General features: G+C 33.7%; 1 protein-coding gene across 2 annotated transcripts; it reads left to right on the top strand.

Moving 5' to 3' along the window:
* Positions 1-6,050: 6,050 nt before the first annotated feature.
* On the top strand, positions 6,051-17,282 carry LOC127738525 (uncharacterized). 2 transcript variants are annotated; one of them, XM_052249808.1, is made up of 8 exons: positions 6,051-6,403; positions 9,005-9,066; positions 10,049-10,236; positions 10,796-10,910; positions 12,539-12,602; positions 13,042-13,230; positions 14,156-14,271; positions 15,688-16,088. In XM_052249808.1, exons 1-8 carry the CDS (start codon positions 6,319-6,321, stop codon positions 15,787-15,789), a joined length of 921 nt encoding a protein of 306 aa, XP_052105768.1. In that variant the 5' UTR covers positions 6,051-6,318; the 3' UTR covers positions 15,790-16,088. The 2 variants fall into 2 exon arrangements, with proteins under 2 accessions (XP_052105768.1, XP_052105767.1); XM_052249807.1 differs by lacking the exon at positions 15,688-16,088 and adding an exon at positions 16,096-17,282 and having other exon boundaries at positions 6,061-6,403.
* Positions 17,283-17,895: the final 613 nt, after the last annotated feature.

A 17,895-nucleotide genomic window follows, 5' to 3' on the forward strand; every position in this document is an offset into this window, starting at 1 on the left:
GCGTCTCAAAGAATCCACGGTGGATATTCAGATCAGAGCCGAATTCGCCCGTAATGTTCCAGCCAACACCGAGGCGTTTGCACTTGTCATTTCCGACAGAATCCTACAGTTTGAATCCGAGGGGGACAAACCTTCAAAAGATGAACGTTGTGTACTAAAAGTAAATGGATAAAATTCACCTACAACTCCTCTTTGCCAGTCACCCCGCCGAAGTCTATGCGATCGTAGTGAAGGCTAGTAAACAACTCAAGGAGCAGTATGACGGTATCGAAGAGTGGAAGCAAAAATATGTGACAATGGTCTACCATAAATAAATGGATAACACATTGTTGCAGCAAATTGCTAATAACACCGACCCAAAGCATGGGTTTTCCTTCATCGTCTCTGGAAACGATAACCAAATCCTTACCCGGTTCAACCCCCCCCCCCCCCCCCCACTACAACTCAAGGAATCTAAGACCTACGAAATGGCATTAGTAAACCTGGAAACCTATAACTCCATCCCCAACATTCATACAGGTAACAATTTCTTCCGCTACTCCCCCGACGATGGTGCCAACTGGTTTCCCATCGCACTAAGCACAGGTTCCTATGACATCGAAGACATCAACAATGAGATCCAGCGGCGGCTACGGCTCAACAAACACAAAACGAAGATCATCATCGATGCCAACCGGGCGACCCTAAGAGCAACGCTGACCCTCGCCAGACACTATCAAGTAGACTTCAACGTTGTCAATAGCATCAACGCCGTCTTGGGATTCGAGCGGCAGATTTACACATTCGATATGATCACAAACGGCTATATGGAAGGGGAACATATTGTAAATATCATCAGCATCAACAGCATTCTGGTGAATAGTGATATCATCCATGGAAGTTATGTGAATGGTACACAGCAGTCTACCATCTACAGCTTCTTTCCCGCAGACGGTCCTGGTATGAAGATCATTCAAACCCCAAAGAATCTAGTATACTTGCCGGTGACCTTGCGAACCATCAATCGCATGCAAACGTATCTCACCGATCAAGATGGTAGGCCCATCGATTTCATGGGGTGAACATCTCACCATCCGCTTTCATCTTCGTGAGGTATAAATAAATGACTTATCACGAACATGGTTTGAACTTGACAAAAGGTCAAGCTGATAAACTACAACGGGCGGCTAAGAAAGGTTGTCCGGTCTCCATTCGTTTGTCCCACGCAAACCTGCAAGGCGAACACAAGATGTGGCTCACCACCCGCCAGGTTCAAAAGATCGCCAAGCTCCTACAAAAGGGTAATGGTGGTATGGTCCTAGAGTTGAGTGCGACCCAATTGAAGGAAAACATGCAGAAGGTGGGTGGCTTCCTACCCATGTTGGCGGGGCTGGCAATGAGGGCACTCCCCATGTTAGCAAAAACCATTCTACCCGCCTTGGGTGTTGGAGCCTTGAGTGGTCTTGGTGGTGTAGCCGTCAACAAGGCCTTAGGGTCTGGATTGTACCTGAAACGTGGTGGATGCGTTTGCACCGTGAAACCTAGTGGCAACGGTCTCTACCTCAAACCTTCAAACGCCCGGATCACCTATGGTGATGGACTCTACTTGAAGCGTGGTCAGCAATTCCACGACGGAGCTGGTCTGATCTTAGGTGCTAACAGCCCCTTCAAAAATATTCCCCTCCTCGGTATGCTCCTATAAATAAATGGATGATTTAGATTCTGGATACCGACAGACCAGAGTCGAATGTATGGAAGATCAACTCAACGTGGATATACATAAGTATCAACATACCTTGAAGATCTACAAACGTCTGGACAAAGTTGTATCTGTAGCACTGGGTGTTTGTTCTGTGGGCAGTTTGGTGTTAACCAGCTGCACCATGGGTTCAGCTTTGACCGGTATAGGTATTATAGCCTCCCTTCCCCTAGGATCCCTTGCGTGCTTGAGTGCCACTAGCGTGATGGTACTCACACTAATCTCAAGGCGTATCATGAAAAAGAAGAAAAAACACCGCGACACCTTGCAATTGGCACAGTCCACAAATTTTTTGGTTGAACAATGTATTAGTACTGCTTTGGCTGATGATGAACAAATTGATGATGCTGAGTTTGGGAAAATCACCACCTGCCTCAAAAACTACTACGATGAAAAAGATAAGCTCCGACAACCTTCCACCACTTTTAGTGAGGACCTTAATGCGCATGCGCCGTAAAAAACGTCACACATCATTCCGTTACACTTCACTCCACACATCGTTTCACGATGTGCTCCATTCCGCTTCACTTCATGATGTGCTCCGTTTCAAGCATAAAAAAAAAAACTTTTCCAATCCGGCAGAAATGTCGGATCGGAAAAATTTTTTGTACCCCACCCGGCCCATTATTTTTTTTTTTGGACTTAATTTCTCACAAGGTCGTAAGAGAAGTACTCCTGCTTGGTCTTTTTGCTGACTTTAAAGCCTGTACTTCTCGCGAAGGCTCCTTCCAAGGGTTCCTTTTCTCTGTTCAGTCCACTGCAGGCCCACACCCTATTCGTTTCTCCTTCTCTGTTTTTCAAGGTGAGAATCTTACTCCTCCCAAACTTTCCATCTACTTCTACCACTTCCAGGATTTTATAGATCACCCCGGTTGAGAGTTCCTTCCATTTCAGGGTTTCCAGGCTCTGGTCCTTTGCCTTTTCCTCAAAAACATTATCATTGATAAATTCGTTGTCTACGATTTTTGGACTTTTCAGTTCCTCCATCTTTTGAACGAAAGACATATTTGTATTTACCCTAGGATTACATCCTTCTAAGGTGTTTGGGTTTTGTGTAAAAGACATATTTGTATTTACCCTTAGGCTAATTGAAACGTATTGCGTTTGCATTTTATGTTTGGGGTTGGGGGTCCTATGCTGGATTTGTGCTTAAAAATGGCAAGTGCGGCATAATCGGCCTTTTGACACTACTGGAGACATTGCCCTGGCCAGCATGTAGCCCCGATTTAAACCCGATAGAGCACATTTGGGACATCATCGATCTTAAAAGTGCGAAAAATGACACCTCATGTGCAAAATCTTTCAGAATTGGACAATGCACTGCACCATGAATGGCAACAGTTAACACAACAACAAATACGACGGTTATGTGGTGGTATGAGAAGGCGGCTGGAAGCAGTGATCCGTGTGAACAGAAGTTATACAAAATATTGAAATTTCCGGTTTAAATTGACAAAATGGACCAAAATGGGTGTGTTTGACATCAACTCGAAGTTGTCCGATGGAATTGGAATCGCGTAGACCAATAGTTGTAAACAGTGCATTTGTGCTCAAAAATGATATCGTTTTAAAAATTGAAATTTTGTATAATTAAATTTGAATTTTTCAGTGTTTAACATGTCTATCATCTTTAAAAAGACCCAATTCACCCCAAAACTATGAACATTTAACCATATTTTAGAAAAAAAAATGGTACACGTAAGGGTTGAAATTTTTCTAATGGAAAAACTCAGGTGTTGCAATACTTTTTTCCAGGTGTATTTATATATATGTGTGTCCGGACCATATGAATATTTGGACCATACGCGTATGATCATGACCATCTGCGTATATACTCATATGGTCCGACCATACGCGTATGGTCCGGGTCATTAAAACGATGAACGTAGAAAAGGTGTAACATAAATAAAAGGTTTCTAAAAATTAAATTTTGTCTTATTCAATCATAGTTCAGCCATTGTTACATGATTAATTTAATAAAGTGAATATTAATTAAAAGTAGGAATTATAATAAAATATTTTTACATGGTCATTATCGATTTGTCCTTACAAAAAGTAAAATCACAAAAATACTGAACTCCGAGGAAAATTCAATCGGAAAGTCACTAATCACATGGCAAAATCAAATGACAAAACACATCAAACGAATGGACAACAACTGTCATATTCCTGACTTGGTACAGGCATTTTCAAATGTAGAAAATGGTGGATTGAACCTGGTTCATAGCGCTAAACCTCTCACTTGTACGACAGTCTCATTATGATTTGCTCCTATTCATACAATCTTACAATGACGGTAAGATAGTATGGACAGGAGCAAGAACACATCAATTTAATGAAAATAAGCAGAATTAAGAAGAAATTGTGGTTCGACCATACGCGTACGAGTATGGTCCAAATACTGATATGGTCCGGAACAAATATATATATAATAACAACTACAAGACAATCATGTATCTAAGACTATATATATGTGTGTGTGTGTGTGTGTGTGTATTGAGACTACTCTACACTAGAAACCAAAATGACATAGTAGGTAAGCAACTATAATGCACTGTACGGTCTTCGACAATTGAAAAACCCATACCGTATAGCAAACTATACAAGGCCCCGAAATGACAAATGATTAACAATTCAAACGGGAAAACGGCCTGATTTATGTACAAAAAAAAATAGTTAAAAAAACAAATATGGTATACAGCAACAAACGACAACCGCTAAATTACAGAATCATGGGACCGGGGACATGCACATACTGAACGTGGCGGGGTTAAACATGTTTGCGGGCGTCTCAACCTTCCCATAACCTTGGACAGTGTTGTAACAGTACAACATAAGTACAAACTATAAAAACTTTCAAAATGGCTTAAATCGTCAGATAACAACTAATAAGAAAATCGTGTATCTAAGACTAAAATATCAATCAGTACACATTCAACTTCCAGTGCATTTAGTGTTATATGTAGTCTGTTACACTATATTGTCCCATCATAGGTCGATAAAGGTATTAGGTGGGTGACCTTTCGACCTGATGTCTCATTCAAAAAGGAACTGTTAACTTTTAGAATGTTTAAAATTTCATTTTTTGGATTGCCGCTAATTTTAGATTTGTCTCAAAGAGACATAGTAACCTGAGGCAATTTTTAAACGTGGCATTAATATAATATTGTGACATATGGGGGTACCCTACTAGAGCTTCAGATATGAAATGAATGTTTACAGGACAACATTTTCTAAATGAACATGCACATAAATAACATATATTTCTTGTTCAACTATCTATTAGGCACTGGAGCCTCAAATCTAGAAAACGAACATAAATGTAAAGAAGTAACTGTTGTAAATGGTTACATGAATAAATCAAGAAGCCTTTATGTGAAGACTGTAATTTATATATCCCAATTGAACATTATAATGCAACATTGTTTTTAACGTTCTTTTATATTGAAGTACGTCACAAATTTCAAGGCAACAATACCACAACTGATGGTCTGAAATTGTGCACACAAGTAATGATGTCGTGTGATTGATCTCAAAATCAATGATTTAATTGTGTTTTCTTTCAATTGGATTAAAACCAAAATAAGAGTATTGAATTGTTGAAGTCATTAATTTTGATGAATCTGATGTAAACCCAGTTTGGGACCATCACACAGCCAATCAATGAGTGTATGATCATTTACACCAAGATGTCGTTAAATGAAATTGGATACCTTGCATTTATCATGCTTTTCAATAACATATGATGAAATCGCTGAAACACCCCCTCCTAAATTATTGAAAACTGTCGTTCTGCATTGACAATGATAACTATCTTGTTGTAAATTAGATACACCCATTCAGGCGAACACACTAAAGGTGTATCTAATGCTTACATAGAATTGTATTCATTTATTATCAAAAATTCCGGTTTTGGCAATTAATCCAGAAAATAGACAAGATAGTAGAGCGATTCATATTGCCATTCAAAAGCAGTGATAAGGTATCAATTTGATGACAGAAAAATAGCCGCAATTAAGATTTCATTCCAAATCCATGACTATGAAACATCTTCTGAAGTCTTACTGCATCTGGAAATTTTGAGATATTGACACTGTTCCTGTTTTATCAAACTAATTGCTCTCTTTAGAACTACTGAAAAGATAAAATAATTATTTATTACTTCTTAGTAAATCAGTTGTAGTCGTATCATATTTTTGGGTCGAATGCAACTCAGATATGCGAAACCTACATCTAATACGCATGTCTGCAAATCTTCAAATGCAATATTGTTTGTATTCAAGGAAATAATTAGAAAAATTCAACGATTGTATTACGTAACACACAATCAGATAAATAGACGAGTATCGGTATATGAACTTTACTACGGACAAGTTGTATAGTAACAATGCCTTGACATATTATGAAAAACAAACGTTTCATTCAGCAACCGGAAAAAATTACTTTGGATATATTTTCCAAGTACAATAATAAATAAATTTCCTTAATGAAGCTTCCTGGTGTTTTCTTATGCATTTAAAGGATTGACACTCACAAACGATACACAGTGAGGTTTTGTTTTAATTTGAAAGATAGCAGTGATGGATGAACTAGACAGTTGTGTAGTCCATCGGACATCGGAAGAAACAAATGGAGTAGGTACAAGTTGTAAAGAAGAAGCAAAAGGTAAAAACTAATGGCTTATTTAGATTTTTTTTTGTTATAATTGAAACACGCATCATAAAATATTCGGTATGAATACTCAAATAACTTTAAACGGGCAATTTATATTTTCTAATAGTTTTATTACTTAATTTCTTAACCAAACTTTTAAATGAAATATTTATGATATAGATGTCAGATGCTTTACTTCCTTATACACAGAAATACAATTGATAGCATAATATATATACATAACAAATATAACTGAGAAAGATATATCGGATGTTGTACTTAGCAGTAGGATATTTATACGAACCATCATAGGATTTGAATTACCTAATGTACAGTACTACCATTGACAATTTAAAATCCATGAATGTGTTAGAAATGTATTTGAATGACTTCGACTAAAATAGCATTATATTTTCAGTTAGTTCGTCTGACCTGTATCTATATGCATAGTTATACATTAAAATATATTTGATCTTACTTTGACTTCGGGATCTAATCTAGGATGCATTTGATGATATATCTATTAGGAATTGAAGCAGTTTAAGATGATCATGTAGGCTACCGGACAATTTAAAGAGTATAAATATTACAGTATCCACGAGGATGAATTATCAAATTGATCTGTTTTTGTCTCGGTGACTGACCCCTCGATAAAGATACACATCTTTTAGTAAGTGTTTAGGTTCAGGTATCTTCTCCCTTTTTCCTCTTTATGTATTTATAATAATATTATGTTTGCTTTGTCTATGCAGTTTTAAACAACAAAAAATATCACATCTCTAGCGATTGAGATTAATTTAATCTAATTTGATACCGCTTGCCTCATTCCCAGAGAGTCATTGTAAAATCAAATATTGGGATAGCCATCAATATAAAATAGCATCTAGATTTGTTATTCAAAAGAATCCGTTTACTTATTTTCATAAACCAGTGAAATCTGTTAAAATTTTGTACAATCCATAGTCTAAGTCTCTCCCCCCCCCTCCCCCCTTTTCCCCTAAAAAAAATCAGGTACTAATGCTAGTATTTTATAATTTTCCTAATGAATTCAGTGATTATACAAAACTCCTTCAGCGACCAAAGAACGAAGATGTAACAACTGGCATAACACATTGTAAACAGATTCAATCGAAAAAACGAACAACTTAATTCATATTAAACAATAAACGAGAAACATACGTCAAACAACAACCAACGACAGCTACTGAAATACAGGCTCCTTACTTTCACTTTGACTGACTTAATGTTTCAATCATTTTTTATTCTTTACCTATTTTCTAACTTCATTCATCAAAATTTTGTCCATATTTTTGCTTATTTCGATCGTTCTTTCATTTATTTGCATTCGACAAAAAAAATCAGTAATATTTATGGGATTTCGTACTTAATAGTATTTATATTAAATCTCTTTTATAGTCATCTGTATTCGTTCTTTTGATTTTTTCCTGATGGTGAATGAAAAGGGTTTTTTTAACAACTATATTTTATCTACGAAGTTGGTTTTGTGTTCGAATAATATGATAAAATTTAGAAATGAAAGATGATATACCATGTCAAAAACAAAAAGGAAATTAAATGCTTTTAGCTCTAAGATGTCTAAGGAATTGTTATCTATTCTGACAGACCAACGACAAAACAGGTTATATTTTTTTCCTTCAAGTCATATCAATATTCCCTAATTCATTTATAATCCGACAGGCCATTTTTTTACTGTTGACCAGAACATTTTCAATATCAATGTTTAATGAATATGTAAGATGCATAGACAAAACATAAAATTGAAGAAAAAAACAGAAATTTAAAGCATATCATTTCAGGGTTTACAGATTCTTATATTATTGGGTTATGTAAAACGATTTGAAAACAAATGATTGAGAGTAACAGAGAAGACTTTGAAACTCATTTCGAGTTTTTACATTTGAAAAGGAACGTTGGTCCATCGATACACATTAGAGCCTGACAATCGTAAACAGAAAGGGTTTGTAAATATTTATGCAACATCTGCATCTAAAGACCTAATTGTTGCTGTACCCAATTCTCCAATTATACCAAAGTTATCATTGATGTTTCATAATCAACGTGTGGTTCGTTTGATCTCCTCTGCATTGGTCAAAATTCAATTATGACATCAAACGATCTTGCTTTCCCCTGAATTTTCTTCTGTAATGTCACCCAAAAAGGCGTCTTTACCTACGTCGCAAAAAAGAGCTCACGTTTTTGCAGATAATTGAAAAGGAAAGATACGGTTTGTCTACATATCGTATAAAAAAAATCAATAGAGTAACAGATTCCACTACCAAATCTCGGGTAATTTAAAATTTCTCCACTCTTGACAGTGAAGTTTTATATATTTATATGATATTACAAAAATTTTAAGCCTCGCGTTTTAAAAAGCGTATCACACTCGATGCCGTGGTAGGATCTTTATTGTATATATTTATTCTACCAGCAATCAAATCTATACTTCAGTTACAGTGACTGGAACTACATTTACGTCTAATATTTGAAAATTAAATTTGGATCATTAGACTTCTAAGGATCTAAATCGTCCCTCTTCTCGTACAAAAGAATATTCATATAACGTGTTAATAACTGTGTTTATTTACAAAACAGATACAAGAAGGGACGATCATCTAACACAAAACATACCAGCAAGATCTGCTTCTCGTCATAACGTGAGTATCGAATCTTAAATTTTGCGCTTCTCGTCATAACGTGAGTATCGAGTCTTAAATTTTGCGCTTCTCGTCATAACGTGCGTATCGAATCTTAAAATTTTATTTTATTAAAGGACATAGTACTAATTATACTAATATGTTTTTTGTTTTTCTCTTAATCCGAATAATTCAGTCTTTATATTCCGCTGCTCTACGATGGCAGCATAAAATTAAACCTCGCGTGGGAGAAAAACGAACACGATGAGGGATTGAATTATTCGAGTTAGTTTTCACTATAATAGATCAGCGAATCTGGTAAAATGTCTTGAATGTTTACATCATTTATTTCCTCCGTCGGCTTTTAAAAGGATGAATGGTAAAATATGTTTAGTGCTGAAATTGAAAATATATTAAATGAAAACATAATATTGAAACATGACGAAGATGTTAAAGTGCTGGGTTTTTATACAATTCATTAATACTCTTAATGTTACTCTATACAAAAAGAGGCTGCAGATACAAAGCAGACATTCAAAACTTAAAGGTTGAAGTGAACTGACAACGCCATGGCAAAAAACGACGAATTAACCAACAAGCTTACAAAACACTGCTGTGCAACATACAAACCTTAAGACTAAGCAACACCGACTCCACGGAATATTGATGTGATATAAGGTGCTCCGAAAGGGTAAGCTGATCCTGATCCACTAGCGGCATCCGTCATGTAGATCATGATAAGTACAAATTGAGGATTAGTCTCATTCGGTGATGTCATAACGGTTTTGAAATTCCGCATGACAAACGCCAGTCACTACTACATAAACATTATGAAGGAATATTTAAACACTTTTAATCAATTATTTTAATAAATCCAGTAAAGCGCTTCGGACGCATGAAATTTATAACGTGTTGCTTTCATTTTTTACCCGTTTTGTTAATGTGAAAATATGAGTCCATTTATACAATGTACTTTCATTATTTTTTTTATGAATATTTTTAGAGACCAAATGAAACATTTATTGCCAGAACAGAAATCTTTGTATCACCTAACCACACAAGTGAATTTAGACTGATGGGAGACATTGAAAGCAGTTATAATACCTCTTATGGATATTTCCGACATAAAATAGTACTTGATCCGACACAAGAAGTGTCGAACTCTGTTTGTTATGGAATGTTAAAACTTAGGTAATCATATCAATTATTATTATGTTTAAGATAATGTTGTTTTATCTGTTTTAAAACTATTAATTTTGTTTTACTTGTATTTACTTTTCACAAAATTAATTTTGACGTATAAAATTCAACCCGACAATGTTTAAACATTACTGCATTTTTGCATTCGCAGTTGAGCTGTTGGGACACAGAAAACACTTGCTCTTTGTTAAGCTGCCTCGACCCCTCGGCGATGAGGATACATTAAAAGTACAGCTTCGCTCCAATATTCGAGCGATATTTTTCCTCGTCGGATTTCTTTAGAGTTATGAAAAAGTGCATGATTTATAAATTCCCATAGATCGATGGCGTATCAGTGCATTCATCTCAATTAAAACACCTCGTACATGATGACAATTTAAGGATGTACTGGGGTAAGGTTTAGGAATGTTAGTCCATGTTAATTTTGCTTAATTGAGGTTCACCTACAAGTGTCCGGTGGTGTTTTTGATTAACATTTATAAGAGAGAGGCATTCTGTTTTTGTTTCTTGTAATGTAGTAAAAATGTTTGACAACTAAGTTTTCGTTTAGGAATGGAGACCAGCTTCTCAGTATCAACAATGAAGATACCACATTAATTACTCATGAAGACGCTTTAAGTGTTTTTGAAAATCTTCCAAGCAATAACGATGAAAATATCACAATGGTACGTGTTAATTTTGAATACGAAATCACATCAAAACATAAAGTTCTTCGGGAAAATGTACAACCATCTAATGAAAAGGTAGGGGAGGATTTTGAAAATGAATATCCTGGGCTGGTAAGAACGGGAAAAAAAATACTCTTACCCAAAACAGGGTTGAATGATTATTCTGCAACAAAAAACGCAAGTAATTAATGGTGTACGAAAGTGAATAAAAAATCTTCGCGCATTCATGCGTACAAACAAGACTACTGTAGCTACAGATGAAAATAACTATTCAATCCACAAAAAAATCCTCCCCTTCCCCTAAATTTCAAATGGTCATCCATTAATAATTTTCGTGTGTCTGGTGTCAATTTTTGTAGTTTCCTAATTTGCATGCAGAAAGAAACATTCTTCGTCTTAAATGTTTATCAAGTGACGTGTTCTCAGTTTTGTAAAACACATGTTAATGCAGGTTTAGCAACGAGATTTTGAAATTGTTAGATATTCTATCTTTTATCCGTTTTAGGTGTTATAAAATAATGTTTGTTGGACAAGGCGATACAAATCTGACTTATATAGATGATTTTACTAGATTAACTATGGTTCTTGAGCTGTTTGTTTCCGTCAGCCAGAAGAAAAAAAGGAAACAAATAAAAGGAAACAAAATGAAAGGAAATATGATTTTATTATCTATTAAAAATCTCTGCAAAGGAAGTGAATATTGATTTGAATAGTCATTTGGTATATTTGAATCAAATACCATTTTTAACACTATATATATTTCATGAACTTGTGAAAATTAAGTTGGAACGCCGAAAACATAACAAATATATTGTTAATCCATAAACAAAACGTACCCTGTCTCAATTTACATCAAAACAAAATGCAATCATGTTAGAAAAATAAACATATTGTTTCGGACGTATGTATGACTAGCTAGTTTGTTTTTACAAAGTTGAGTTTCGTTCAAGATAATCGGTGTTTTTCTCTTCCAGCGCTGTTTCAGATATATAGCCAATATCTCATCATTAAAAATTTTGAATTTATTTTACTTTATGTCAAAATGCCAGATTTTGATTGGTTAATACGATGTACGAGGTAGATAATTTACTCTATCCCATGGTAAATACTCTATTACCCTTCACGGAGACGCTTGATCAAGTGTGCACTTTATTAAATACGAATGGTTATGTACAAGACGTCATAGTTTATTACTTTGAATTTGAAAATTTAATAGACAGCAAAAAAAAGAACATTCAGTATAATAAATTAGATAACACATACCTGAGAGGGTGATAAAGCAGATTGTTACCCCTCGAAAAGACATTGTCAACCTTGGCTTCGCCGCGGTTGACAATGTTTTCTCGGGGTAACAATCTGCTCTATCACCCTCTCAGCGATGTGTTAGTTATATAATGTGCAGTTAATTTCATTTAAGAAAGACGTCACTCATATGTTTAATATTAGTCTACCCACATCCTAAAATATTCCAAGTTTTTGTTTCGGTTCATAGCAAATCTTCAATCTACTTTATCAAACAATTTGAATTGAACTTCAACAAGAACTGCTTAAAACCATGAGATTTTCAAATAAGACACGTTACTCTTTCTGAAAAAAGATGTGCATTTTCAATGAATTTTTTTCAGACTTACAGGCGACCAACCACTAGAAATGTTGTCGACATAAGTTTTAAGTTAAACTGTTCGTTAGGTAATGTGTATGAATTGTGTCTAGATAAAGCTTTATTTTGTATATAAATCAACAAAACAAAACAATACCAATCAAATAAATAAAGAAAATCAGAATGAAAATAATTGACAATTGAAAGTTATGAGAAAAAGATATAAAAAAATGCAATTGATTTTGTAATCGAAACTGGGTACTCATTGACTAAGAAAAGTATGTACAATATATTTCAAATTTTTAAAACACGTTTTTTTTTTAATTTTAAAATTGAATCCTAAATAAAAAAAAATGTATTTCAAAGTATTTTTTTAAACTTATACTACAGAACATTAAAGAAAGCCTTTTGAACTCGTTTGATAAGTAGATAAGACCATTACACTATAATAGATATTTTAATGTATAATAATTATTTCACAAAACTTCTTAATTTACATCATTCATTTACAAATGTATATCAACACAGGGTCTGCAGTTGATGCACGGATAAATAATGAGTCGTCCGTACCCGAATCTGACTGGATAAAAAAATCTGCAGTAACCATACAAAATCGAGGAACAAATAGATATATGCAAGCACTAGAGAAAAACTGCGTGATGTTTAAAGAACTTGTATCGTCAATTCCAGGACAAAGACCAAAAGATTTCCATATATGTAAGCTTTTAGTAACTAATAATTTACACATTTAAAAAAATGATAAAACATTTACACATTGCATACACACCTGTCTATTATTGAAGACAATACAAAATGTATATTCGCCCTAGAAATCTTTTGGTTGTTTGTGTTGCTGGATTAGTGTAAACATATTTTATTAATTAAAATTCAAGTTAAACAATTATACACATAATTTGGCATCCACACAGTCGCTGGGTTGTTGCCTCGTTGACGCAAACAATATCTGCTGTAAATAATATTGACAAGACCAATATTTTATTACTTATAAATGTGAACAAATAGCATAAACAAAGGTTAAAAACAAAAAAGCAAATTAAGCCGTTCGTTTTCTCATCGGAATTGTTTTACATTTGTCATTTAGGGGCCTTATGTAGCTGACTATATATGCGGTATGGGTTTTGCTCATTGTTGAAGGCCGTACGGTAACCTGCATTTGTTAATTTCTATGTCAGTTGGTAGAGATGAGATGAGACAGCGAAATGACAGTGCTATAATGTTTTGATAAAGGCAAATATTTTTAATCTCGTATCATCTTAATTCAGTGTCACAGGATGTATTTTTTTTCGATGTACTTCCCTTTGACCAACATATTTGATTTCTTTGAAACTAGTTGCATGTATACCAAGCTTGAGATTCACTATTGTACATGATTGATTGCCCTGCATTTAGAAAAAAAGCCAATTTATTATAATTTAATAAAACAATGACAAACCCATTAAAGCTACAAAAACCACGTTTAGTTTTTAACGACATTGACGAACCAGTGTCGGCAAAACTACAATGCAAAAACAATTTAACAATTTTCCTCAATCCACCAAAATCAGTACCCAAGGAAATTAATGAATCCAAAGAAATAATTAATACAACGTAGAAATATTCATTTTTATAAATTTATTTATAGGTCACTTTACAGAGGAGCGTTGGATAGAATTTAATAGTGGTGCTCTATTGCGACGTTTCATGGACGAGGAACATAAGGATTACCTACATGTAACTTATGATGGAAACATTATACTGGTAAGTCAAAGAAAGTAGAACACGAATGCCACTTTTTAGTGCTTGTTTTTTTAATACATTCAATAAAAGTTTCCCATTTTTGGAAATATATTTTCCCCTTGATTTTCCTTAATTTTTCATATGTATAGGAATTTTATTAATGCTACGAACACTTCTATTATTTAACAGATTCTTGAAAGACCGAAAATTTGGTAACTTTACCTCCTTAGAATGCGTAAATAATGAATGCAGTACACAAAAATCAAATTGAAGATAAATGTATTGACTGTACTAGACAAAGTCTTAGCTGGTTCAAAACAGAATCGTCATGACAATATCGTTAATTCGACATGTGCAACAGCAATTCAGATTAATTCAATTAAGTTTGATTTTCATTGTTAATTCATTTGTTTAATTTTTCTAAAGAAAAACAACAATTACAAAAAAAAAGGAAATCAAAATATTTCCACAAAATTTTATCTAATTTATAATTTAGACTTATAACAGGTACTGCATTCATACTTTAAGCACATTATGCTTATCAGTACAATTAATACACATACATTTTTATAACATAAAATGGCATAATACATCAGAGAAGCAAATAAACATCAAGTATTGTCCACTAACAGTTCAGTCCTATGATTAAGTGCATTAAATAGGAATTTACACAAATTACGCAAATCTATTACATTTTCAGTGCTGAGAAGTTGAACTAATTTGAACAACAATGGACGCCTATAATAATAAGGTTTTATAAAATGTCCCCTTTAATCTCTATAGCATTCACATTGTAATACAAAATGGAATTCATCTTCAATGGTATCTAAGTACAAAGAGCACATTTTCTGTCTACCCTTTTTACTCCATGATAACGGCCTACTTCAACAAACAAATTATGTAAAGACAATCTAAGACGAGTTAAATACACTCTAAAATTCATATGTTTAATGAGATAATTCTGTAAACTTACATTATTGACAATATATTTATATAAATAACACTTAGATGAAATGTTCATTTGATCATTTAAAGTCTGTTTTTCTTGATCATATATCCTTGTTTTAACTATCAATAATAAATTACTATCAATAATCAAATTGTCTTGGATATACCAAATCTCATTTAAACCTAAGTTAAATAATAATTGTTGAAGTTGATAAATCCAACTGCTTCTAATATTACAGAAATTATACAGTTGTTCCCTATTGCAGTTTTTAAGAATACGGTTGCTTGTGGATAATAATTTTAACCAATACTTTACTATTTTATACATTCTAAAATATATCAAAGGATATCGACCCAATTCAAAATAAACCATTGAATGTGTGGCTGCACATAAATTTGCACCATGAAAATGTAAAACGTTTAGATTAGCAATTAACTAAAATGCTTTTTTTTCATTTTTCATTTTTCTTTCTTTTCAATTTACAACAGAGTAGTACATGTTCCATCTTTAAATTAAAAGTAGAAAGTATGCTTGCTTTCGTCGTTATAGAAGAGATAGTATTTGGGAAAATTTCAGCATTTATTTTATAACACAAAATATACTTTTTTTTCTGACCGATGCAAATGATTCAATTCTAATATGCCAAAACTTTATCAAAGATACCATTCTTACAATTCTGTACGCCATACGCTCGTATCGCCTACATAAGACTCGTCAGTGGCTCTCGAATAAAAACAGTTAGAGGCCGAATCAAATACAACGTTGAAGAGCATTTTTTTAAAACACTCGAAAATTCCGAAAAGTTGCACAGGATACGCCTATTATTGACAAAACTGTTTATATATACACAATGCTTTTTTTCATTTTTCATTTTTCTTTCTTTTGATTTACGACAGAGTAGTACATGTTCCATCTTTAAATTAAAAGTCGAAAGTATGCGTGCTTTCGTCATTATAGAAGAGATAGTAACAGGAAAAGTTCTTTGCATAAACGATTTCAATGATTGTTGTGCAAAGTTTATGCATCCAACAAATTATGCAGATGACCAAAACTGCATCGATCACATGGAGGAAAAATTCAGATTTGAGAGGGATTCGGTAACTTGTTTAAGACAATAAATTCTGATGTTACTATCCATGGTGTCTAACAATGATCGCGGAAAGATGATTGTCTCCCCTGAATACCAACGACGAATCAACAAGAAGAAGAGCACGTAATAAAACAACGTATGGCAGTAGTGGAGGAAAATGTGTTTATTTTTCAGGTTACTATTGCTATATTTAAGAAAAAAAATAATGATGAAGATATATTATTGTCAACAAGACACGATCACTTTTATTCATAATTCCCACTTTTTGATTCTCCTTTTTTTGCACTACACGTACATTTATACGTACGATGTAATGTAGTGTTTATAAATAGTATTTGTATGGTTGTATATTGTTAATGTCAAGGCCAGTATGTTTTCTTATATAAAAAAAATATATATATATCATGTTTCTTAAGTTTTTTTACGTATTATGTTGTAATATAAAAGGTTATATTTTTACTGATTCATATAGTTTTGAATAACATGTGTATATATTTACTGATTCATATAGTTATGAATAACATGTGTATATATTTATGATTCTCACTTTACTAAGCGTGTGTATTATTGTAAACATAGACTGTGTCCAAATAAAGAATACAAAACTTTATAAGAATGTAAAATCAGGATAAAAAATAACAATAACAAGACAAGACAAGAGAGTCTGGATGGAGGGGCGGAGGGGTCCTTCATTTCTGTATTATTTAATTTTTTAGGTAATTTTTCTTTATTCTTTATATATTTTGCCCATTACTCTCTATTCTTTATATTTTAGCACCCCATTATTTTCTATTCTTTATTTTTTGCTTTATTATTCTCTTTTGTTATTCATTTTGCCACATATTCTGCACATTTTGCCCATTATTCTTTATTCTGTAAACCCCATCCAGACCCTCAGACAAGATATGTAACATATTTTGAAAACTATGTCTTATTTCATAATAATGTTTATCAGTTACTATTGAATATGTATATAAAATGTAATATTAATAATGAAGTCTCGTTTTTATTTGAATACAATACCAGTAAAAATATTAGAGGATCACTTTTAGTCAAACAAGAGACCTTGTCCTTCTAATCAAACTATCATAATTACAGAAGTTTATTTGTCGAAAGTAATTTCATTTTTTAATCGTAAAAATCATATAAATTGTTGTACCAAAACTCCACGGGCCGGAACGGAAAAGAAAAATATCAAGGGGTCACTCAAAACTCTAAAGTCGATGAGAGACTGAAAACACCCTAAAAACACAAAACACGCCGAAAAGACAAATAAGATCGCAAACACTACGAAGAAGACTAAAGACTGTGCAACATGAACCACAACAAAAATCGGGAGTGGTATCAGGTGTTCCCGAAGAGTAAGCTATCCTGATACACATGTCTCATGGTAAGTAAAAATTCGGAAAGTCTCATTCGGTGATGTCAAAATTGGGGGAAAGAGGGCGAGATTGTGGTAGTAAAAATTGGAAGATATCCGTGGTCATCTGTGACATTGATTTTCCATAACGGTCAACCAACTCGTGATGGCGGCCGTAAAATTGTCGAAGGGATGTCTTCAACTTTACAACAGACAGAAAAGTAGTTTAAACATCGTCTCCTACTT

The sequence above is a fragment of the Mytilus californianus genome, unplaced genomic scaffold (assembly GCF_021869535.1).
Source record: "Mytilus californianus isolate M0D057914Y unplaced genomic scaffold, xbMytCali1.0.p SCAF_4, whole genome shotgun sequence".
In the NCBI taxonomy this organism is placed as follows: domain Eukaryota; kingdom Metazoa; phylum Mollusca; class Bivalvia; order Mytilida; family Mytilidae; genus Mytilus; species Mytilus californianus.